At 44.6% G+C, this 25,758-nt stretch overlaps 1 protein-coding gene across 2 annotated transcripts in view; it reads left to right on the top strand.

Annotated features, from left to right (window-relative positions):
* The first annotated feature begins 1,783 nt into the window (after positions 1–1,783).
* The window catches only part of SIN3A (SIN3 transcription regulator family member A), a 53,239-nt gene continuing 29,264 nt past the window's right edge, over positions 1,784–25,758 (top strand). The window contains exons 1-4 of one of the 2 annotated variants that reach the window (XM_084816767.1): positions 1,784–2,133; positions 18,256–18,477; positions 20,559–20,735; positions 25,399–25,505. In XM_084816767.1, coding sequence (XP_084672893.1) covers positions 18,289–18,477; positions 20,559–20,735; positions 25,399–25,505 — 473 coding nt within the window. In that variant the 5' untranslated portion in view covers positions 1,784–2,133; positions 18,256–18,288. The remainder of the gene's footprint in view (positions 2,134–18,255; positions 18,478–20,558; positions 20,736–25,398; positions 25,506–25,758) is intronic. The other variant, XM_084816766.1, reaches the window with a different exon arrangement.

Here is a 25,758-nt window from a genome sequence, read left to right as displayed (position 1 = left end):
TGCCATAGACTTTAAGAGACAGGTTGGTTGTGTTGCTATCCTGAAAACATGGAAAATGGGGCTTAGGCTTCAACACTAAAGTATGAGAGTACATGCATGTAACCAGATGTTTAGGGTCAGGGTCTTGATTCTGGGTGAAAAGCAAAGCTGATGTAAGAGCTAAGATGTTCTCTAGGACTGACATTTCCCAGTCTAGATTTATAGGGTATGTAATCCCTGCACCACCACCCCCCAAATAAACAGGTGATGTGCAGGTATTAAAAGATCACACACACACATTTAAAAGCAAAAAGCATGTACATCACTTAAAGTAAATTTAAGGTTCTGCTTGAAGGGCTGAGCTGTACTGTACTTCAGAATGTTTTATTAGAAAATGAGACTCCCCGGCATGCTTATTAAGACTTGGTCAGAGAAATAGAGCAGTTATTTATTGCCTACATGTATAGTGTTTCTTCGACAGGACTGAATTTCTACATGATCCTGAAATTGACAGGCCCCAAGTCTCATGCGTAATTGATATAATTCATAGTTTGGCCCAATAGCTTGGGTACTGGATCTCATAATGCTGCCAGCGGGCCCTGAAAATTTAAATGTTCAATATTGTTCAGTTGGGAGATCCAAACTGGAAGGAAGAGTATTCTCAGGGTAACAAAGAGTGAGATTACATTGAAATAGAATTACTATCGTTCTGTGAACTTTCGTGACTTAAATAGGCAGCATAACCCTGTGCAGGAAGTAAGCAGAACACAGTAGGACCTACGCCTAGGCAAGCGTGCACAGGATTGCAGCCTGACTCGAGTGGACACGTTTTTCTTTGTGAGAGGCCGGAAAACGCGTAAGGTTCCAAGCCTACGCAGTTACCTGGGAGTAAGCCCCACCGTACACAGTGGGACTTGTTTCTTAAGAGCTGTACACAGCGGACCACTCCGGACTAGCCGCTCTCGTTCTGAACCTTCGCAATTTGACCTTATGTACAGCAATACTGAGGCATTTGCAGACATTCCAGCTGGGGAGCTTTCCTTGTAGGCAGCATACTGTTGCGGGAATTTCTCCTGTAACTCTTGAAACCTGTTGCACGCCCATCCTCGTGCATTTTTTTTAAAAACATCACGCTGCCGCTTTATGGTTCACTTTACCGAACTTCCGGGAACGAAGGAGAGATTGGGAGAGGGGGTGTCCCGTAAGCGAGGCAGCTGCGGCGTCAGTTGCTTTTTTAATTTATTTGTTTATAGCGTGAGCCCCAAATGCTGCTGCTGATGCAGCGCGTTTGCACGGGCTCCTTGCATGCGGGCAGGATCGGTGCGCGGTGCAACGCGCGGTTTAGCGCCGCCCGGGGCTCAGCGCCTCTCCGCTCCTCGCCAGGGCAGCGCTGCTGGGCCGGCGCGAGCCTCGATGTAAACATTCCACAAAAGGGCTCCCCAGAGGAGGGGCGGGGCCTCAGCCGCCGAGGTGGGCGGAGAGCTTTGCAGCAGGCGGGACGTTTTTCCCTCCCCGTCGGGCGACGGACGGCCGTTCCTGCCAAAGGCTAGCCGGTTCCTGTGCGTCTCCGACCAATGAGCGAGGCGCGGAGGCGGGCCTTGACTTCCCATACGGACGTTTTTACCCTTTTAGGCTTCTCTCTTCCCTCCTCCCTCCGCCTCCTTCCTAACCCTCCTTTCGCATCCCCTTCCTGGGAGCAGGCGCCCAATCGGGACGGCGGCAGCGGGCCAGCGCCGCGCGGCGATTGGCGGCGCGGGCGAGCGGCGGCGGCGCGGCCCAATCGCCGCGCGGGAGGTCTCCCCGGGGCAGGGGAGGGGCGGGATTTCCCAGGGAACAGAGAAGCGGGCAGTGCTCGGCGGCGGCGGCGGCCGTCCTGAGGCGGTTGGTCTGTGGACGTTACTCTCCTACCCCCTCAACCCCCTCCCCCCTCGAGCGGGGCCACGAGCTCCCTCACGCTCGGCGGCTCGGCTGGCCTTCCACTCCTTCCTTGCCTGCCGAGGTGCCCCACCGACCCCCCGCCGCCCTGAGGAGGAGGAGGAGAGGGCTGGCTCGCAACCGTCGGTCGCCGCCGCGACCAACGCTTCGTCTCTACGGCCCTGAGGGGAGGCGAACGCTTGAGGTGGAAGACGGAGAGGCGGCGGCGGCGGCACTGAGGTGAGGAGAGGCGGCGGCGCGCGCGCGCTGACACAACCCGTGGCGGGCGGCGGCGCGCGAGGGGGCGGGGCCTGGGCGTGTGTGTCGCGCGCGCTCGGGCGTTATGCGCGTGTGAGGAGAAAGGGGGGGGTGGATCGCTCGCCGCCAGCGCCGCCGCCGCCGAGGCGAAGGCGGCTTCTTCCCGCGCTGCCAATCCCGGCCGCTCTGGCTTCCAGGCCCCGCCCCTTCCCCCCCGTCGCCTCAGCCGGCTCTCCATGAAGGTCCCCTCTTCTGCCGCCTTCCCTCTCCTCCGCCCCCCCCTTTCTCCTCACGGTGTACTCTGGCCCCGCCCCTTTTTTCTTTCCCGGCTGGCCTGGGGGAGGAGGGGCGGGCGAGAAGAGGACCGTTCGGTGGGCGGGGCGTCTCCGGGCTCCGCCCCCTTCGGTAATGCTCGTGCGGCTGCTGCTGCCTCGCTCCTCCCTCCGGTTGTTTCCGCCAGGATGATGCGGTGCCGCCTCCTCCTCCTCCTCCTGTTTTTAGGGAGGGGGCGGGTCTTGTTTGCAGAGTATTGGGGGTCTTTCTCTCCCCCCCCCGCCACCTCTCCCGGTCTCGCACTACGACGATGATAGCAGCGAGCAACTTAGCTGCGCTCCTGCATAGCTGCAGTCCCGGCAGTCCCGATCCCGTGCGTGTTCCTCGCCGAAAAGGAAGCCCCCGCCCCCACCCCCACCCCCGGCTGAGTTCAGTGGGTCTTTAGCACTGATGGTTAAAGCGTGCATTAGTGAACGGGCGGCTTTGATGGGAGAGTTGGGCCCCCTTGTACTTGCGCGCGACTTGGGCAAGGCTGAGCCTGTGTGGGGTGGGCTCGGAAGGCCTGCGGAATGCGACGAGGGCTCACTCCAGCCCCAGTCGGCGTGCGTTTTAGGATCGTGGCCTTCGGCTTCCCGGGGAAATGCGCACAATTCTTATGCACGGTTAATTAAAACTTGGGAGTCGAGCCCCATTCAATTTCATGAGGCCCCTGAGGAAATAAGTGGGGTCAGGCTGGAAGTCTGCATTGTCCTCCATTGCCACAGCAATGCATACAGCAGAGGGAAGAATCTGTGCTGTACTCACCCCAGCTGCTTCAAGTCTGCTGTGATAGTCTCCTGTAGTCTCACTGGTAGGCAGCTTGTTTTCCCCCATCCCCTTCGTGTATTCTACTTGAGATTTCATTTTTTTCCTAAGCACTGGAGTCTCCTCCCCGCCCCCCCCCCCGCTACTGTGACCTGCTTTGGCTGCATCGTGGTCTCGTTGGAAGCATTTGTATGTCAGTGGTTCTTTTTTTCTTCAGCTTAAATGTCCCTGGGATGGAAGGGAGGAGAAAGCTTGAATGACTGAGTGAGGGTGGACAGATGGGTGGACGTCTCTGCTTGCTTCTTGCCAATGTGGACATAGAGCTCTGAGCATCTGGTTGGTGGGAGACTTGGCTAGCAGCAAGTCAGCCAGCCCAGGGAGGTCTCCCTTCCCTTTCACATGCCTGGGGGAAGTCGTGGCTGCCTGGGCACCACCTCTAGGCTAGCCAGGAGTTTGCTGAGAGCTACGGCAGTGGTAAAAGCCCCATGTGATATTATATGAGGTCATCAAGTTGAAGCTGGGTGATTACCAGGGGATGGTGACAAGAAACCTTGGTGGCCCCTTACAGTATCCTTGCTTGCACTGCAACCAATCACTTTGAATCCTGCCATAATCGCTGGCGCTTGCACTGATGCTTTCTGTCCTCAGATGCTCTGTGTGTGAACAGAGGCAGCAAGCGATGCTTGGCCAGACACTGGGGTACACTGAAATGGGCTTTACTGCTATTAAATCTGCTCTTGAGTGTGCTTTAAGTGGAATGATTCAGTGTGCAATTCTTGAGAGTGGCTGTTTAAATATAATGCTGTTTGTGGTGTGAAATTTGGAGGGCAGGCAGCTGGCAGGTGTTTTCCTCTGTTTATTTCCTATTTTAGGAATGCAAGGCTTGATTAGTCCCAATAGTCAGAAATAGACTAAGAAGTTTAGTTTGGATGATCATGCTAAAATGCTTATGCTGTATGCGACACTAGGTACTTTTAGAAGAATAGCAAAATATAAATACTAAAGTATTATTATTAATAAAAGGTGTTTTTACTGACTTCTTTGAGAAATCTGCTGAGCAGTTTTCATCAGGCCTTGTTCTCCATTGCTAGTTAAATGTCCTGTGCAACGTTGTGAATTTTTATTTAGGTATTCAGTTTGCTGTCATGGATACAAACATATCTTACTGTCTAAGATACAATTATATAAGAAGATCATACTTAGCCCCTTTAAAGTTTTGTTTTATTATTCCATGCTGCTTGGATACAAAACTGAAATGGCTTTGTGCTGCTGTCATATTGTGTTGGGATGCTTCCCACATCCTAAGACAAGAGCATCTAATCATTAGTAATTCTTAGTACAGTGTGTGTGTGTGTGTGTGAGTGAGAGAGAGAGGGGGGGGCGGGGCAATCTGCATAGGGCAGGGAAGGCTGATTTCAATTTCAGAGGAGCTCATGGGGGCTGCATTCCAGTGGTGGACCAGGCTGAAGGCAAAAGGGGTGGGGACAAAAATACAAAAAATGCCAGCATGTTGTAGCTTAAAGCTTAGGGGAGGCATTTCATCCTTTTAGAGTAGGGAAACAACTGCACAAAAGCTGGGAAACCACCAAATGATTGGTGGCTGGGGGAAAGGGTGTATGGCTGGGGGAAAGGGGGTGTGACCATCTGGGTACCATCTGAGGTTCCCTGCTGCTGGCAAACGGTCTGGCTATTAGATTTTCAGTCCAAACCTAAGGCAGTGTACTTAGAATTAATTCTCATTGAGTTTAGTGAGACTTGCTCCCTAGTAATTGGGTCTAGTATTGTAACCTTTGAGAAGTTGGGCAGAAGCTTCTCATGTTATATCTTGAGGTAGGTTCTGCATAGCCATTTGCTACAAAGAAGTTTCAAATCCCCAGTTCTGTAACACTCTTGAGTGTATGTGTGTATGTATTTACTCTGTGGTCTTACAAACTAATACAGCAACAGTAAAATCCAGTCTTAGAACTGCAAAAAATATTTTTAATAGGGGAGTGTTTTTATAGATAGTGTAAAATAGGGCCAATTGTAAAATTACCAGTGACATCTTATTATCAGTTAAAGGTGATTCATTAACATACTATGTTAATACTTCAAAAGAACCACAGGAAACAGGAAATGAAATTCTTACTGTATGTTGATGCTTCTGAATTCAGGTAAAACAAAACTGGAGAACATCCAAAATGATCCAGTTGAATAAAGTGATGAAGTTGGGCTGCATTCATAGAAGCATCGCTTCCAAATCCCGGGAAGTACTAGTTCCCCTCTACTCAGCACTGGTTAGGCCTCATCTGGAGTACTGTGTCCAGTTCTGGGCACCACACTTTAAGAAGGATGCAGACAAACTGGAGAGGGTTCAGAGGAGGGCAAAAAGATGATCAGGGGACTGGAAACAGAGCCCTATGAAGAGAGACTGAAAGAACTGGGCATGTTTAGCCTTGAGAAGAGAAGACTGAGGGGAGATATGATAGCACTCTTCAAGTACTTGAAAGGTTGTTACAGAGAAGAAGGCCAGGATCTCTTCTTGATCATCCCAGAGTGCAGGACACGGAAGAATGGGCTCAAGTTACAGGAAGCCAGATTCTGGCTGAACATCAGGAAAAACTTCCTGACTGTAAGAGCAATACGACAATGGAACCAATTACCTGGGGAGGTGGTGGGCTCTCCCACACTGGAGGCGTTCTAGACGAGGCTGGACAGCCATTTGTCAGGGATGCTCTGACTTGGATTCCTGCATTGAGCCGGGGGTTGGACTCGATGGCCTTGTAGGCCCCTTCCAACCCTACTATTCTATGATTCTATGATTCTGTGATTCTAAGTCTCAGGATGTCAGGACTTCTTTTGAGTAGAGTTGAATGTAAAAATGTTCATACAAGTGAATCAATATAAATGGATATCTGCCTCAGATACGAAGTTACTGATTCTTCATATAAGTTGCTTACATTCAGTCTTCTGAATATCTACAATTACAAATAGAGCTTAATGATAATTTATTCTTAAATCAGTATTGTCTGTACAATTAAAGTGCTTAGGTTTAAAATGAATGGGTTTTATTTCAGAAAAGCAGTATAGTATTCTATAGTTATAAATGCTTGAAACTTTACTTCATAAAATATTTGTATGGTGTCTCTTGCCCTTTGGGGGGTGCTTTTACTTTATCACAGGGAATCCGTTCCCACTGAGTTCAGTGGGACTTGCTCCCTAGTAGGTGTGTTTAGGATTGCAGCCTTTGAGATAAAGTAACTGCTGATTAATGCTCAGTCCGCAGGTGCTCTTTTGCTGAGAAGACCTGTGTCAAGAGCAAATATTCGTTGTGGGAACTCTGTTCCATAACAGCCGGTATCCTCTGTAAGAGTGTACAACTCCTTTTATATAAGGTTGCCCCCTCTATTTAAGACATGGTTCTTATTTTATTTATCTGTTAAATTTATATCTAACCTTTTCCTCCAAAGAGGCCAAGGCAGCATATATGATTCTCCTCCTCTCCATTTCATCCTCACAACAACCCTGTGAGGTAGGTTAAGCTGAGAGTCAGTGACTGGCCCAAAGTGACCTAATAAGCTTTATGGCCAAGTGTGGATTTGAACCCGGGTCTCCCCAGTCCAACACTGTCACCACTACACCATACTGGCTTTTACAGATCCCTGTCAGCCATGCAACACCCCAATCCTATCCATATTTTCTCAGAAATAAATCCCATGGACTTCAATGGGACTTAATCCTAGTTGAGTACACATAGGATTGCATCCTTAACTGGGATACTAATAACTGCAATTTTGGAGGAAAACTGCATTCAGGATTCAGTGGTAGTAGGTGTCATATAGGCTGGGGAAAAAAGTGAACAATGGTTTATCACTACTTACATGGATATCCTGCTTCCTGCCCTTCAAACAGGGATTCCAAAGTGGCATTTTATCCTTTGACTTGGTGTTGCCTTAAGCTTCCCCAGTGAGCTTCACAGCTGAACCTAAAATAACAAATGTGAGGCTACTACCAAAACCAACAATGTTTTTTCAAATTCTCTTCTATTCCCCCCCGGCCCTATGTAGTACAACTGGCTCTCTGTCCTGTTACCATATTGTAAGCTTCTTTCTTTCTCACCCCATGTTACAAAGTAATGTTAGAACATATAATATACTGTACTGAATATTATTGCTGTGGGGGGCTGGGGGGCTGCATTAATCTGTTAGCAGTGCAGCTTTGTTTTTCTTACGTAGTGTAGCTCTACTCTGACTTTTTTACATACAGCCCAACATTGTAGCTGCTACACTATACTAATGCCCCAGTGAGTTAATAAACTCCCCTAGTGAAAGGTTTGATACTTGTGCCTGTCAGCTTTTTAAGCAAGACAGCAGTGCCTCTTTAAAGTCATGGCATGTGCAGAGAACATGGGGGGTTCTGTTTGTCCTGGATTTAGGGGATGGTCAAAAGCAGCAGGGGTGTCTCACTGCTGTTGAAGACCCACTGCAAAAATGAGTAAGAGGTCTTTCACCTCCATGCAATCCTTTGCAGCTCTGGGAAATGATGCACTCTTTCACTTGCTTGGCACTTTGTTTTGGTACTACTTAGAAGCAGCAAGTATCTCTTGAGTGCTTCCCAGCAAAACAAGAGGCTGACCCCTTTCCTGCATCCTATGCATGTGCTGAGAGTACTCAAGGGAGAATATATATATATATATATAGCGCTGCTCCCTTCCTTCAGGGAGGTCAGGGCAGTGTATGCGATTCTTCCCTTGCTACTATTTTATCTTTGCAACAATGCTTTGACATAGATTGGGCTGAGGGATGGTGCCTGGTCCAAGGTCACCCAGTGTGTGGTTTGAACCCAGGTCTCTTGAGTCCTAGTCCAACATATGTTGCTATGAATGCTCTTGAAGAACAATCTTTCAGGCATGGCATGAAGCGCATTCTCTGGCAGATGAGAGTGGTCTCTCACTTCATGTTCATCTGCAAATACAGTCACCAAGAATAGAGTCCTGGTTGCCAATCTGTGAACCCTGATTATGTATCTCTTGAATGCAGGAAGGTCCCTTGATTACTCTGGGTCCTTATTTTTGGGTTAGTCTGGAGGGGGACATTACTCTTAGGGTAATGACATTTTAAAAATGGTTTGATGGGCCCCATAGAACATGCGGAGTCCTGGAATAAAGAACGTCATCTTGAATCTGGCAGTTGAACCAGCTTGCCGTTCAGGATTTATGAATAGTTTTCTGTCTTGATTACTGTTCCGATTTAATCCAGCACTGGAAAGCAGCAATGCACAGCTTTGGACTATGCATTAGTTTCCTCCAACAGACTGGAGTGTTTTCTTAGGCCCTCCTTTTCTTTCCAATCCATCCATGCTGTTCTTCCTAAGTTGCAGTTTGAAATCTAATGGAAAAAGTGTCTCCCCACCCCCTGGGCGGGTGAATCAGCTGCTGTGGGGGAATGGAAAGGTCTGCTTTTTGGTTGATGAAAAGATATGATTTGTGTTACTACCTGACATAGCGACATTGTTGAATGCTAATTACAGTTCCAGCTGCTGATATTACACCTCTCTCTAAGGTTGATGTGAATTGTGTTTTCTAAGGTTGATGTGATTTGTATTGAAAACAACGTTGGCTGTTCCTTTCTTTTTTTGTATCTTTGTGTCTTATCTTGGTGTTTAGATCTAACAAGTGGTGGAAGCTTGTGTATCCCTCCCTTCAAACACAGTTCTGTTTTTATTTTATTTTGCTTTAGCTATTCCAGTAATTCTGTAAATCTGTTCCATGTTTGGAATGTACTGTTTTTGGTGCATGTGTGGTGGAGGGAGATTTCTAGTCCTGGGATTCTGTTTGTGTATCCTTAGTGGTGAATCTCCCTGTGTCATCTTCTTCAGGAAAACTGATGAATTTTCAGAAAACAGAATTCATATGTTCATTTAGCATAGTGGAAGTTTAGCGTTTCACATATGTGGGCTAAAGTATCCTTTCTATTCTACAAATAGAAGTTTACAACCCAAAGCAGGTTGTGATATGTGATTTCATAGAGTTGATTTGAGGGTGTGATAGATTTAGAAAAAATACCTTACAGGGAATAGTGTAGTGGGCAATGCAGAGCATCCCAGCACTGGATAGTCCAGTCCTCACCAAGTTTTAGTCTGTATTTAGCTACTGGTCTTCATCTGCTGATTTGTACACCTTCCTGAAAAACAGATGGCATAGAGGAAGCTTAAAATATGCAAGCTGGTTTACCATATACTTGAAACAGTTGTCTACCACCTTGGAGCTCTGCACAGGAGAAAGGTGCATATTTTTAAAGAAAACCTGTACAATATAGTTATGTTGGGGTTGTTTTCCTTCCTGTTTTAAATAAAGGCTTTCATATTCTCTCAGCATATAATAAATGGTTTTTGTAGGGACATGTTTCAAAGAGTAAACAATAGAAACAGCTACTCAAGGATGTCTGTCAAATTTTATCTCAAGAATTGTGCAACCTGCATAGGGCTTGCTGTTCTGAAGGGTCTGAAAAGTGAAAAATGAAGTCTATGCAAGTTGGGGCCAATGAGTTGGTTTATACAGTCTCCTTGATTGAGTTCCACATGGCTCACTGTACAGACGTCAAAGATGTTGGCTCACAGAATCCAGAGTTTTTGCCAAAACACATAATGTGTGTTTTACCAGTTTGTATGGCCAGAGATTAAGTTTAAGGAACTGGAGAAATCAATATCTGTATTCCATTGAGCTGAGAAGCCAAGACATAGTTTTAGAATAGAAAGTCAGGTCATCACTTTGATCTGATTACAGGGCAGTGGCTCTTAACACAGAGTGTGCTGTAGGAATACCCGTGAAACATTTTAGCTGGCAATTTGGGGTAACTAGGATTCTTAAATACCAGTTGGTTTAGATGCATTGCTAAGTTGATTTACTGAAAAATGTGTTCTGTATAGAGATATGAAGGCAAAGAAAAAAAACCGTAGATTTTTTTTAAGCTTTCCTCATTCCATCCCCTCCCAAGGACATTCTTTTCAATTTTTCAAGAGGAGAAATTGGAAATGTTGGGGAATTCTGAAAACAAATGCCTATGAAATACTTTGACTTTTGGAATGAGTAAAAAGCCTTAACTCAGTATCCCAAATATGCTGCTAGTCCTTAATGTTGTGACTGGATGAGATACTATCCAAATATCTTTTGTTTACTATACAGCATGTGGTTTCTATCTTAGATAGCATGTGGTTTCTATCTTAGATAGCATAGGGTGCATCAATTAGCATCTTTTTCTCTCTTACCGTAGAACCGAATATTTTTGAAATTTGCTTGTACAAAACTAAGGCATTTATCATTTTGAGCCTGCAATCCTATTTTTACCTGGGAGTAAATTCCATTTAACAGAGTGAGCCTTATTTCTTAGTAAACATCATTATCATCTGTTCATTCATATGCTGCTTTTCTATGGTAAAACCATGCTTCAGTACCAGAGGCAGTGAGCCTATGTACACCAGTTGTTGGGGAACATGTGTGGGAGGATGCTGTTGCACTCATGCCCTGCTTGTGGTTTGCTGGTTGACAGCTGGTTGCCTGCTGTGTGAACAGAATGCTGGGACTAGATGGACCCTTGGCCTGATCCAGCATGGCTCTTCTTGTGTTCATATGGTTTACAGCAACATCCCCCCCAAAAAAATTTAACACACAAAAAAAATATATAGCAACATTTCCAAAGGTTTATCTAACAATTACAAATCATAACAAGATTTCAGTAGTCATATACATAAAAAAATCTCACAATAATTATACACTAGGTTTAACATAATTCAAACTAAGGTAAAACAGAGGAGAGGGCGGGAAATCTGTAAATCAGCAAAACAAGGTTGATCTGTAAATTTCACAAATAAGCCATATACTAGAGTATTATTGCTAAATAACTTAGAAATGATCTATTTTATGTTAAAGTATTAAATAAGAATAATTTTGATGATGTAAGTACTAACTATTTCATTTTCCCCAAAATTTCAGTCTTTTTCTTGGGGGGGGGGAGGAAGCAGGAAAGAAACAAACTTTTCCCATTGCTTCAGATTTCAAGAAATTTAAAACTGTAGTTCTGCATTGGATCTCAGTTCCTTTAAAGAGGTAGGTTTCAGAGATAGGAAATAATGGCACTCCAGTTTGACCTGTGTCTGCTGAAAATAAGCAAAGCTGTCCGGGTGCTATTGGTCCTAGGACTGGCTCCAGAAAAGAGTGAGCTTGAGCATTTTCTCAGGATCCCAAGACTCGCAAAGGGTCAAACACTCAGACAGCACCATTACTTGCACGTTGTATGGATCATCCAAGAAACCCAGAAGAGGTGTGAGAAAAACCTCAGTTTGCACATCCCAGCCCATCTGTTGAGGGGGTTTCCTGGAGTTGCTTCCCCTGAGGTTCCCCCCACCCCCTCAAGTCCTGGGCACACCACTGTTTGGTTCTTTTTGTTTGTTTGGGTCATCCAGTCCTTATAGCTGATGTTACATGTGTGTTGGGATTGTACTCCCATCATAGAGAGGTGGCTGAACAAGTGGAGCAACCTGGAATGTTCTTCTGAGCTGCAGATATCTGCCTTGCCAAATATGCCAAGACGTGTGTTGTTGTATTTCAGTGTTCCCATAGGACAGAGACCATGATGTGAGCCTCAAGGTCCCCTGTGTAGTAGGACAGTGGCGTTTATGGTAATAAGTACAAGGCTGAGCTATAACTTCTCTGTCTTTGGGGTAATGATGGATGTTATCTCAGTGGCTGTTCTGCATCTACTCAGTTCTGTTCAACTTAGGAAATAGGATCACAGACTGATATGTGTGTCTGTTAAATTTAGGGATTCAGGCTGTCAGGCTACTACTGCATGTTTGATTTTAAGAATAATTTTCAAGGGTACAGATTGTGTTAATTGTGATTGTCAGAAAAGTCAGATAGCATTTGGAAAATGAAAACTGCTAAGCTGCTGATATGATAAGACAGTGTCCTTCTTTTTGTTCCTGAAAGTCAGCTCTCAGGCTTTTGTTGTTGGCTGGCTGGTGTCATGTTTATGTCCACAGGAAAGTAAATCGATGGATTGCTTCAATCGTATGGATTCTCCTACATGTTAATATTTGAAATTATTTGACTGGTTTAAAAAAGCAAACACAAAAGCCCTTGGCCAATTGACAGCTCAAATATTGTCAAATGGTCAAGTATTTGAAGCATTAATTTATTTGAATAATAACAGTGAACAGAAAATAATGCTAATTACAAAAATCTGGTTTTATTTATTACATTTCTATCCCACCTTTCTTCCATTGTGGAATACAAGGTGGCTACAAGTGGTTCCCAGGTGGTCTCCCCTCCAAGCACTGACCAGACTCAGAACTGCTTAGCTTCAGCAAGGTGGCTGCCTCATGTGCCTTCAGACTATGTCCTGGAACCTATGCCCTGGGTTCTAAAAGACCCCAGATTCAAGTCACTCTAACGGAGCACTATCACTGGCTGTATGGAGGCCCCTCCTCCCCACAACAAATGGGATGGATTTGGTGGTAGCCCTGACTCCTCTGCACTTGTGGTCTATACCATGCCACTTTGGCAGTTCATTTGTGTTTGCTTCATGTTTCCTCCTGTGCAGAAATGCTTTGCAGCCAATGAGTTGTAGAAGAAGATAGGCAGATCCCCTCCAGATACTTTGAAATACAACTCTCAAAATCCTTTACCATAAGCCATGCTGCCTGGGGCTGATGGGAGTTTAGTTGAAAATATCTGGAGGGCACCAGGTTGCCTACCCGTGTCCTAAATGAATGGTGCTTGTGTGTGTATGACCCCTGCAGAACTGGGGAGTAAGAGGGCTTCTCTCCTGCCATTGTGATAGTATTAAAAAGAGAGACTGACATTTATTCAAAGGCTTTCTTGACAGTGGAATGTTTTGACCCCAGGCAAATATCAAAGGTGGTAAACTGTGGCATCCCATTTTCAGTAACATTAAAGCCATTAGGGCTGGGGGAAGTTAACCCCTCTCCCCAGTTCTGTTATTGTTGTACAATTAATGTATATAATACTTATTTTTAGAATGAAAGATGTATTACATGTAACTAAGCACATAAAATCATTCTGTTTCGTAATATTGATGAAGCTCTAAAGTATGCTCCCCTGTTTTAGTAAAGCAGTAATTACAAATGTACCTGGTAATAAAGAAAGAGCTGAAAGCTGCTGCTATCTCTAAGGTAGTTAAGGCTGCAATCATATATACACTTACCTGGGAGTAAGCTCTGTTGACATCATTGGGGCTTACTTCAGAGTAGACATGTATAGGACTGCACTGTAAGTGTATTTTTTTGCTAGAAGGGGATATGGGGGAGAATAAATCAGTGTAAAATGCAAACTATCAATATTCTGGTAAATTGAAGATTTTTGGGACTGGATTTTTGGGACTGCATCAGTGTTACTGTGCAGAAACAAGGAAAACTTTTTTTTAAGGGAAAGCTCAGAAAAGAATGCCTATAATTAAGAGGTGGTAATAAATTTGGGTAGTCAAATTTTGGACTCCAGTAATATATTGATGGGTATTCCAACTCTTCTTTGTTGTTTCCCCTTTGTTGGCGGCCAGCCTTCATGCATGAATAAAGGATTTGTGTTAACTCAGCCTTGACCTCCAGCCTCATTCCTTATTGAGCGGAGAACCTGACAATATCGACAATATCAACATCATCATAATCATGCACAAGCTGCAGTCCTGTGCACACTTAGCTGAGAGCAGTGGCGGCACAAGCTCTCCACCACCTGAGGCAGGAGAGCGCACCCACTGCTGCCTGCCATTGCTGCTGCTATGTCCATCTCCTCCCCCACCTGCCACCTTGTCTGTCTCCTCCCCCACCCACCGCCCCATCAGTCTCCCCCCGCCTACCACCCTGTCTGTCTCATCCACCACCCATTCCATATTTTTATTTATTTATTTATTTATTTATATCATTTCTATACCGCCCAATAGCCGAAGCTCTCTGGGCGGTTCTCATTCCCAGCCACCGTGCTTACTGCGTTTGTCTGTCTCCTGCCTCAGCACAGCACAGCTCACTCACTCCTTTGGCACCACATCTCCCATGCTATTGCCATTCTCTGAAGAGCCACATTGGTTGGAAAAGTGGCCTGCGTGACTCTTCAGAGAGACCCGGCCAGGCCCAAATCTGGTTCAAGGGGTCCTTCCTCAAAGCCAGGCATCGTGGGAGGGGTGTCCCTGGAGATCACCTGTACCATGCAGTCCTCACCCTGTTTCATGAGAGGGCCAGCCCAAACACCATTGAACTTAGTGGAGGTTGCGTCTGAGTAAGCATGCAAAGCCGGCATCAAGTGTCATATTTTTGTCTACAATTAGCTACCAGAGCTCATCTCCCCATTTAATTTATACCTTGCTCCATCCCTATAAATAATATGTTCTTGAACATGCTATTGTAAGAGATTTCTAGTTGGAATCAGTGTAATGGTAGTGATCATGCTATCATCGCTACTATTGCTGACTTTGGATCTTGAGAGACTTGCAACAGTGTAAATTGCAGGGGTCCACAAATTTGAGCCTGGCTGAGTATTCAGCCCTTTCCTGTACTTGCCACTGACACTTCCTTTCCCTCCCTTCCCAAGTCCCCTGTGCATGTTGAGGGAGGGAGGGGTGAGAAGGACTGTACTGAAGGCACTGGAACAGGCAGAAGCAGTGTAAATCTCTCCTGCTGCTTCTGTCTGTTCCAAAGCTCAGTATGTCAATGAGACCTTCTGTCCACTTCATGAGAGGGGGCAGGAGAATTTATTTTGCTTTAAAGAGGCAGAAGCTTCTGCTCACTCCAAAGCTCAGTGCAAAATAAGAGACCTCCCTGGAGTTCTCTGCATTTCACTGAGAATTTGGGTGGGGATCTGTTCTCTCTTGGGTATCCTGCCTTGCCAAAGGACCAGGGTACTTGTCCCTAGGAAACAAACACACAGAGGACTGATAAACTAGCTGTAAGAACTATTTTAAAATGCTGCTTTAAAAAGTATTTCGCTCTTCATTCTGAAAGGGGGGAGAAATGACTGTAATCTTTTTGAATGGTGTCTGTTACACCAGCTGTCTGACCTTGCCTAACCTTCAGGCAACTCAGTATGTGTTCTAGTGGACGTGGAAGGAGGGTGTTTGTGTCTGTGTCTTGGGGAACAATGCGTAGGAGCATCATTTAGACACTGTGCCAGTACTTTTGTACTACTGTAAATGGCCTAAATCAAATTAGTACCGTCTTCCAGCATGTATGTGTTTGCAGAGTTAATGTACCAAGTGGAGGTTATGCATTAGACTTAATAGTTTCCTGAGCTATTTGTGAGCTTAGATCATGAAGGTTAGGCCAGAGTTGTTCCAGCTGGATGTAGGGAGCCAGAGTGGGGGACAGGAATATGTAGCATGTCCCAAACTTCACTTTGTAGGTGTTGGGCTTCTAGGTTAAACACAGAGCATAGCATGCTTTAACATTATTGTCCTACTGAGAAACTCCTTATTTGAGCTAAACTCCCTCTACTACAAGGGTTCAAATTCTCAGTGGCCCTTTGTTAAAAAAGAAAATACCGGGGAGTGGGTGGGTTGCTGTATCCACATCCGAAGAAATGCCACTTGGCATTGGTGAAATGCTCAAGTGAATTGTGAGTACACCAAAGGATAACCAAAGTGGAGGAGTTTGCAGAGACTAGTGCAGCCTTCCCCAACCTGGTGCCCTCCAGATGTTTTGGACTACAACTCTCAGGATTCTTGATCATTGGCGATGCTGGCTAGGGCAGGTGGGAGTTGAAGTCCACAGCATCTGGAAGGCAGCAGTTTGGGGCTGGACTAGTACAAAACACCAGATCTTTTAGGAGAACCTGGTTTCATCAGAATTCAGTATTCTCTCCAAACCTCCCTAAGTAGTAGGTTCAGATAGTAGCATTCTTTTCATCCTTAGCAGCTTCAGTCAGAAGCTGTGTGAACCTCATAGCTTGATCAGACAGAGTAAGTGGAATGAAATTCTAGTGGAATAGATATCTGTATAAAAACACAGGGAAGTTATGTGTTCCACAACAGAGTGCATAGATATGTTGATGTATCTAACCAGTGTTATCTAATGGATTTAAGTAAAAAGCAAACAAATGCACATCACTGTCCACGTGGAGAATTAAGAAGTCTTGCAAATGCAAGTACTGAAGGCAGTTATGGAGAACTTCTTAAAAATAGGGGTGAATATTTTATTTCTGACAAATGCTTAATCACAGATTAATTACTTACATTGAGAAAGAAACTGAAGGACTGCTGTGGTTTCTATGACTCTGTCTGACTCTAAATTAAAAGTGTGCATGGCCAAATACAGCGTACATATATGTAGTTGTGGACCAATTTATTGTGGAAAGCAAGTTGTTTAGAGATGGTCTGTGATCGCTTTTTTCTGTGTTTGCCACTTTACTTGCAAGTGTTATGTGTGGCATTGACATGGTTGTGAGGAGCTCAGGAACATGAATGTGTCTCTTTCCAAAATGCCATGAAAGTATCAGGTAGTCCAGCCCTGCAGATAACACAACAAAAATTATAACCCATCATGTTTTACTTATCTGTCATTAGTGGCTTTAAAGACAAAAAAAATCCTTTCAGCTTTCATAAAAATGTATTTGCCTAGTCACCTGGAGCCAGTTCTTATTGTAAGTGAACAAGTGAGTGATTAGTGTAACCCAGTTGTCAAAAGTGCAAGCTGGTACATTCCTAGTTCAAATCTAAGCTCAGCCAGGAACTTGCATAGGTAGCTTTAGACAAGCCAATATTCTCTTTGCCTCAGACCCACATCTGCAGTATGGTGATGGTAATACTGGCCTAACTTATGGGACTGTTGTAAGGATCAACATAGTACTACACATGTAGTACTTTGGAATATGTTATACAAATGCTTATTATTCTTTACAAGCCTGCCTTAAACAGCCTAATCTCTCTACCAGTGACACCTGGGGTATGTTAAGGAGTAGAATTCAGGACTCTGGAGTGAAGTATTGTCTAACAATGCTATGACATTCAAAGCTCACATTATCAGAATAATTTCCAGAGGGTAGGAGTGTCAGTCTGTTGCAGCAAAATAGGAGACTATCAGAATAGTAATCATGAGATTGCTCCAGGTATCTGTTGCTACAGTCCACTTGGGCCGCTGTTCTGACCAGGATCCTTGCATGATTTTTAGGTTCACCTTACCATTCTCTCTTTTTTCCTGCTGTCTTCCTCAGGCTCAGGCTGAGTAATAATACATTCTTAATCCAGGGTTGTAAATAGCTGCTTAACCTGGTAACCTTTGGCAAGTAAGAATCTCTTTTGAAGCTACCAGCCAGGGAGAACTGTACAGAAATTGGTTCTCTGTTTCTTTTAGACTATGAATGACTAAGGTGGATGGGCTCTTAGTATGTAGTATGTGGATGTAGTATGGTTCTGTGCGCTCCTCTTTTTTGTACACATACTTGTCTTAAATTGTTTTGTTTTCACAACTCTGTGAGATAGATTAATGTTGCAAGCACAAGTACTGAAGGATGACATAGATTCCCCCTTGTAGGAAGCTTTTTTAAAAAAGGTTACAATGTGCTTCCTGCACTGAGCAGGGGGTTGGACTTGGTGGTCTTGTAGGCCCCTTCCAACCCTATGATTCTATGAATTAACTAGATTAGGCCAAGAAAGAGTGATCGGCCAAAGGCCACAAAATGGGCTTCAGAAACTGATCAAGGACTTGAAACTGGTCATTCCATTGTGGGGCTTTCAGGTTTGTGCAAGAAAAAATTACAATGTTTACATTATGCATTGTATGATTTTTATATACTGATACAGCGTTATTCATGAAATTGTCCATTTTTGTAAAGCTTGTTTTGATACATTCAAGGTAAAGCCAAAATGTAATCTCTTTATGTATTTGTAAATCTTCATTCTATCCACATTTTGTCCTCTAAACTGTTTCCTCAAATGGATAACCAGAACCTTTAGCTGTTGCCTTGTCTCCATGACATTGGGAGATAACTGACCATTAAGATAGGTGGGTAGTGATTGATTGCTTCTGTTTGTCCATTTCTTTTAACAGATTTTGTAGTGCTTTCCTGAGCATGAATTCAGAATGAAGCGGCGATTGGATGAACAGGAGTCACCTGGCTATGCGTCACAGCAGAGACGTATTGCCAGCAACGCAGAACCTTTTCAACACCAGCATCGCGTGCTTGCTCCAGCACCTCCTGTATATGAATCTGTTTCAGAGACCATGCAATCTGCTACTGGAATCCAGTACTCTGTAACTCCCAGCTACCAGGTAGAATTGCTCAATTGTTTAAATTGCCTCCTTCAAGGAATTTAATTGACCCACTTTCTCTGTGGACAAACAGCAGCATGACAGTCTAAGGCATGCTCCCTTTTTCCATATGTGAGAATAATCACCTTGCATTCAGAAGAAGGTACCATCATGAGGCTCATTTATTTATTTAAATAATTTATGGGCTGCCTTTCAGCTTACATGATCCCATCCCATGATAAAACAGCAAAAATTAATAAAATCAACAAACACCAGCAGTAAAACATTCCAGCCCAGACAGTACTAAAACCTAAAACACATTTGCAGATAAAAGCTAAGAACAATCCAATAAAACATACTCAGGGAAATGCTAGGGAAAACTGGTAAGTCTTCAGGGCCTTCCTAAACGTTTGCAATTATTTATTTTTATTTTATTATTTGCAGTTATTTTATTTACTACATTTATATACCACCAATAGCCAAAGCTCTCTAGGCGGTTCACAAAATATTAAAACCTTAAAACGCAAGATAAAACATAATATAAAAACCATTTACATGAAGAAACAATTTAAAACTATCAGCAATAAAAATCCCAGGACCAGTTAAAACTGTATCCTATGCTGTCAAATGCCTGGGAGTAGAGGAAAGAATCTGGCATCGAAAGGGTGACAATGTTCACAGCAGACAGACCTCATTGGGGAGTGGATCCATAATTAGGAGACCACCACCAAACAGGCCCTCTCCCTTGTTGACATCTTCTGAACCTCCTTTGGAGGAGGGCCTCAGATGACAATTGTAGTGTATGGGTAGCTTCACATAAATAATATATAATATTAGTACTGGGAGCGGCACTCCGACAGGTATTTCGGTACTGAGCTGTATGAGGCTTTATAGGTCAAAAACAGCATCTTGAATTGGGTTTATAAATGTACAGACAGCCAGTGAAAGTGGGCCAGAATTGGTGCTTTATGTTCAGACCTTCTGGTGCCCACAATTGAATCTGGTCACCACATTTTGCATAAGATGCAGCTTCCGAATTGTCTTCAAGGGCAACTCCACATAGAGCCCGTTGCAGTAACCTAACTTGGAAGTTACCAGAGCATAGACTACTGAAGCCAAGTTATCCCTGTCCAGGTAGGGGCATAGCTGGGCTACCAGCTGAAGCTGGTAGAAGGCACTCCATGCCACTGAGGCCACCTGAGCTTCCAGTGACAAAGTTGACTTCAGGCGAACCCCCAAGTTATGAACCTGCTCCTTCAGGGGGGAGTGCAACCCCATCCAGAACACATTGAACACTCCCCATCCCATCAGAAGAACCATCTACTAATGCATCTTGTTCTTGTCTGGATTGAGCTTCAGTTTATTAGCCCTCATCCAGTCCATTGTTGCAGCCAAGCACTGATCTGGCACATCCACAGCCTCACCTGGTATAGATGAAAAGGAGAAGTAGAGCTATATGTCATCAACATACTGATGACAACGTACTTCAAAACTCTTGATGACCCCACTGAGTGGTTTCATATAGATGTTAAATAGCATGAGGGACAGAACTGACCCCTGCGGAAGTGCCTGATGGACCCCACATGGCAACCCATTTCAGAGTGTAGGGACGCTGTTGAAAAGGCCCTCTCTTGTGTACTTGCCTACTTAACTGCACTTTGATAGTGCAATCCTGCACATGTTTGCTCAGAAGTAAGTCCCACTGTCACTTGTAAGTTGGCACCCGTAAGTTGGCACCCACGCTAATAAGGATGCAACTTGAGTAGGTGGCATGGTTCTAGCTATGCTGTTCCTGTGCCCAACTGTGGAGACACTGTAGAGTGACACAGCACAGACTGTGCACGTCAAACATGTCAGTTTTGTCATTTGCCTGCAGATGTGCAGGCAAGGCTTTTGCTTTCCCAGGGGAACACTTGGTAGCAAAGTTCTAGGCTGGCCCACCAAGGATGCTTCTGCTAATATTGTCATATAACATAGTTTTTACCACAGATGTTGCTTCTCCGGAATGCATTCAGAGTTATCATCCCCAAGTGACCTATTTGGAAATTCCCAAGGTCACATAAAGTTTAACCCCAGTGGCTTGTCTTTACTCTTCTTCCCAGGTGTCAACTGTGCCACAAAGCTCAAGCAGTCATGGGCCCCCTCTAGCCACTGTCCATAGTGGGCACCACCATCCCACCCCAGTCCAGCCTCATGGGAGCCAAGTGGTGCAGAGTCATGCTCACCCAACCCCCCCAGCAGCACCGGTGCAGGGGGGGCAGCAGTTCCAGAGGCTTAAGGTAAGGTCCAAAAGAGAACGGTTTGGTTTCTTTTAATTTTAAGATATTTCATGACTTGCTCTTCAGGATAGCACAGGCTGTCTTGGAGCAATGAGAATGTTTTTCTGTTGGCTCAAGTGGACACTTCTCCCTTCTACCCTCCCTCTCCCTGCTCAGCTTGGTTTTTAGCCATGTTCTTCCATGATACTGCTTATAACGATATTCCTCGGATTGAGAGCAGGAATGTGTTAGTCTTGCCTAAGATGTGATGTGCAGCTTTATATGCAAGTCTTCGCTAGAGGGTTTTGGAATAACGTCTGAACGTTTGTTTTTTTATCCTGCTGCAGAACTGTTCTTGAGCACAGACTCTTGACTAGTGTTACTAGATAAGTTGCCGTGGTGCAAACTGTGAAGAGTTGCAGAAACAAGATGCAAACCCTATTTCATTAATACCTTAGTAAAACAAATGAGCTTCGGTTCTGTCAGGGTTTTTCTCTCCTCTGTCTCATGGTGCTGTTTGTCAGAACTGTGTGCCTTGGCCTTCTCGGCTGTGGCTTTGGAAATGCAGGAATCTCCCTGTCTGGCTGATCGAAAGCTTCCCCTCCAACATGTACGTGTGTGTGTGTGTGTGTGTGTGTGTGTGTGTGTGTGTGAACCACAGCAGGGGTAGATGCAACCCAAAAGCATTTATGTCATTGACTGAGTTTTCAATGAACATACATCATAATCATATATACAGTCAGGGCCAGAAATACTGGAACAAGGATAACTATTTTGGCAGTTGGCCTCTGTACATCACCGCATTGAAGTTGGAAGGAAACACACCCAGATGGGAGCGAAGTCAGGACTGTCAGCTGTAATTCAAGGGGTTTGACAAAAGTGGGGCACTAACCATTCAGGAAGTACAGCCAGTGGCATACACACACACCCATTGTTGGTGGCCCATAAGTAATGGAGCAAATGGCTGACAAGCAGCTGCATGGCTAGGTGTGGCCGTTTCCTGGGTACCCTATGACCAGTCAAGCAGACAAAACGCCTGGAGGTGGTTCTGAGTGTTACATTTGCATTTGGTAGCTGTTCACTGGAACTCCCAACATGAGATTCAAAGAGGTGTCCATGCGAGTGAAGGAGGCCATCCTTAGGCTGAGGAAACAACATAAACCCATCAGAGAGACAGCAAAAACAGTGGGAGTGGCCAATACAACAGTTTGGAACATCCTGAAAAAGAAGGAATTAACCGGCAAGCTCAGCAACAGCAAAAGGCCAGGGAGACCATGGAAGACAACTAAAGTGGATGACTGTAGAATTCTGCTCATGGTGAAGAGGAACCCTTTCACAACATCTAGCCAGGTCAAGAACGCTCTTGCAGAGGTAAGCATTTCATTGTCAACATCTACAGTCAAGAGATGGCTTTATGAATGTAAATACAGAGGCTTCACAACAAGGTGCAAACCACTGGTAACGTTCAAGAACAGACCGGCCAGATTAGCCTTTGCCAGCAAACACCTAAAAAAACCAGCCCAGTTCTGGAATAAGATTCTTTGGACTGATGAGGCCAAGATGAACTTGTGCCAGAATGATGGGAAGAGAAAAGTATGGAGAAGGAAAGGAACAGCTCATGATCCAAAGCATACCACATCATCTGTCAAACATGGTGGAGGCAGTGTTATGGCATAGGCATGTATGGCTGCCAATGCAACCAGGTCACTGGTGTTTATTGATGACCTGACTGCTGGTAAAAGCAGCAGGATGAATTCCGAAGTGTATAGGGCTATACTTTCTGCTCAGATGCAGCCAAATGCTGCCAAACTGATAGGACGCCGTTTCATATTGCAGATGGATAATGACCCAAAACGTACAGCAAAAGCTACCCAAGAGTTTCTGAAGGCAAAGAAGTGGGATGTTCTTCAATGGCCAAGTCAGTCACCTGATCTCCACCCAACAGAGCATGCTTTTCACTTACTGAAGACAAGACTGAAGGCAGAAAAACCCACAAACAAGCAGCAGCTGAAGGCAGCTGCAGTAAAGGCCTGGCAAAGCATCTCGAGGGAGGAAACTGAGCATTTGGTCATGTCCATGGGTTCCAGACTTCAGGCAGTCATTGACTGCAAAGGATTTTCATCGAGGTATTAAAGGCGGTCCTTAAGTTTGAAATGAAGTTGGTTTGTTCCATTACTTATGAGCCACCAACAATGGGTGTGTGTGTATGCCACTGGCTGTTCTTCCTGAATGGTTAGCGCCCCACTTCTGTCAAATCCCTTGAATTACAGCTGAAAGTCCTGACTTTGCTCCCATCTGGGTGTGTTTCCTTTCAACTTCAATGTGGTGATGTACAGAGGCCAACTGCCAAAACAGTTATCCTTGTTCCAATATTTCTGGCCCTGACTGTACATTTTTTGAATTGTAGCAATCACAAAATTGTATCTTACATTGATTGGCTTGTCTTACTAACCAGCATGTATTTGCCCTCAGCAGCAGCTCTTGTTCCCCATTTTTCTCCCAAGCTGTGCAGAGGATTTGTGGAAAAGACAGATTTCTCATTTGCACTGACTCTTGAAGAATGTGAGAAACAGCAGGAAATTCCCACTTCTTTCCCAAGTCCTCCTCGCTTGTCAGGAAGCTCAGGGAGCAGGCAGATTCTTCTCTTTCTTACACTGAGATTTGTTTCAGGAGTCTCTCACACTTTCTAGTATTCTCCAAAGGTCAGCGCAAATGAGGGAAAAACCAGCCTCTTCCTTGATCCTTCTGACACACACTCATGGGAGAAGTAGAAATTTCTCTCATTTACACTGCAGTTTGGAGAATGCTAGAAAAAGGTTAAACTTCTCCAAACTGCAGCACAAATGAGAACTTGTAGGTGACTGCTGGGTGTTACTTGTCCCTGATGAGTAGTTTTGTGAACACCTGAATGTGTGTGCGTGACCTCTGAACATTTTTTATATGTCTTTGTATGTGGAAGATATTGCATGTGTGTTGATATATTCATACATTTGGGATGTTTCCTTGTTCTGTACTCACTTTCTGCTGCAGGATGTGTTGTTGTCAGTGTCAGGTTGCAAGGCACAGTAAGCATGTTTTTGTAAAGGGTCTCTTGACCCTTTAATCCCAATTAAAGGGTGACCTTGTTAATCCCAATCTTGTAAAATGGCTTTGTGGATGAAAAAGGTTTCAGCCCCCAAGCTACTGAAACCTCTTATCTTATTAAATACTTTTTGACACTCCTCTTAATACTTTCATATAGGAAAACAGAGTGAAGAATTCCAGCTAATATTTCCCTCCCATAGTGCAGCTATTTACAGCCACTTGGTTGCTATTAACAGTGTTGGAAGTGATGGATCACTGTTACGGAACTATATTTAAGGCACCATCTAATCATTTTTTAGAAATTCTTTGTGCAAATGCAAAAACAGGGAAGCTCTTGGAAGTGAAGGATGATTTCTTCTCAGATCGTTTGCAATAGTGTGTTTCAACAAAAATAACAGAATGTCCCAATCACTTGAGTAGCTGAATTGAGATCAGTTGTAAGATGTGTCGTGTAGGAAGTGTAGTGTACAGATGTAGGTCTATTCTTGGAAAACTGCTTCAATGACATGAATTGGGAGGCCACGTGAACAAGATATTTTGAAAGGTAATATTTAATGTTGCTGGGGGTTTTTAAAGGCACAGTTTTATCTTCATGGATACCGATACCAACATCCTCTATTTCCAGGGCTAGGAAAATCCCAGACAACTCATTGCTTAAGCACGGAAGGATTTGAGAGAGAGAGAGAGAGTGTGTGTGTGTATTCTTCAGCCTTGCCGGATTGGTGGTTCTTGGACTGGAAATATTTTCAAATAAATGCTGCTTCCTATTTAAGATGCAGCGTCATGAACAGTTACCACATTTAGGATCCAAGCTGAAATGTCTTATTTGAAAGTGGCATTTAAGCATGTTGTCCTTTGGCATAGAGAGCATGCTTGACATGGAATCCCCCCACCCCCCGCCAGCCTTAGAGATGAACAAAAGTTTCCATCAATGAACACAGGAAAAATGTTATGCACCCAGCTATAAGACTGAGGAAAGAACCTCCCTCCCACTGCTGTTGCTGCTGAAAAGGAAACTCAAAAGTAGTTTTTTAGCCAGGCTAAACAACAGCCTGACAAGTCTGCGGGGCAAAAAATAGTGCTTGTGATCCAGTGTGCATGCGCACAGCAATCTGCCTGCTGAGGCTAGTCCACCAGATGTTTGAACTGCCTGCATGGAAGCGCTTGATACACCACTATTCTGATGATGTGGAGGCAGGCACCCTAATCCCCTTATGATGTGTAGCTTTCTTGAGGAGGACAGCAGCAGTGAAATGCACAGCACAAAAGAGGCACATCTGTCGCAATTGAAATAAAGCAGGGCCATGTCCCTCCCTCTGCCCCTCTGTGTTCCTGTGCCATGGGCTGCAGCAGCACCAGTCACACTTGAGGTGCTAATAGCACTTGAGAAGGCTGTTGCATTGCCTGACTTCTGCAGGAGGGCTGTATACACCGTGCAGGATTGCTGTTTGGGGGACTAAACTGACTAGCTTCAAGACGACTTGCTGATAGTGATCTATTCTTCAGTAACTCAGGACGCCACCAGTGTGTGTTCATGTGTGAAAATGGAGATAAAACATTGCGGGGAAATATGTATCTAACTCATTTATTCTGGCCCTAGGTGGAAGATGCCCTGTCCTACCTTGACCAAGTAAAGCTGCAATTTGGTAGCCAGCCTCAAGTCTACAATGACTTCTTGGACATAATGAAGGAGTTTAAATCTCAAAGGTATAATGAGTTGTGTGGGATTTTATTAGTAAGGTCATTATGAAATTTGCTACCACAAAATGTAGTGATGACCACTAACTTGGATGGCTTTAAAAGGGGTTTAGACAAGTTCCTGGAGAAGTCTATCAATAACTACTAGGCTTGACAGCTATGAGCTACCTCCAGTACCTGAGGCAGTATGCCTATGTACACCAGTTAATGGGGAACATGGGTGGGAGGGTGCTGTTGCACTTGTGTCCTGCTTGTGGGTTCT

The sequence above is a fragment of the Heloderma suspectum genome, chromosome 11, assembly GCF_057233095.1.
Source record: "Heloderma suspectum isolate Gila_16-S chromosome 11, 16-S_ref, whole genome shotgun sequence".
NCBI classification, from domain to species: Eukaryota; Metazoa; Chordata; class Lepidosauria; order Squamata; family Helodermatidae; genus Heloderma; species Heloderma suspectum.
This window is presented reverse-complemented; position numbering and strand designations above follow the sequence as displayed.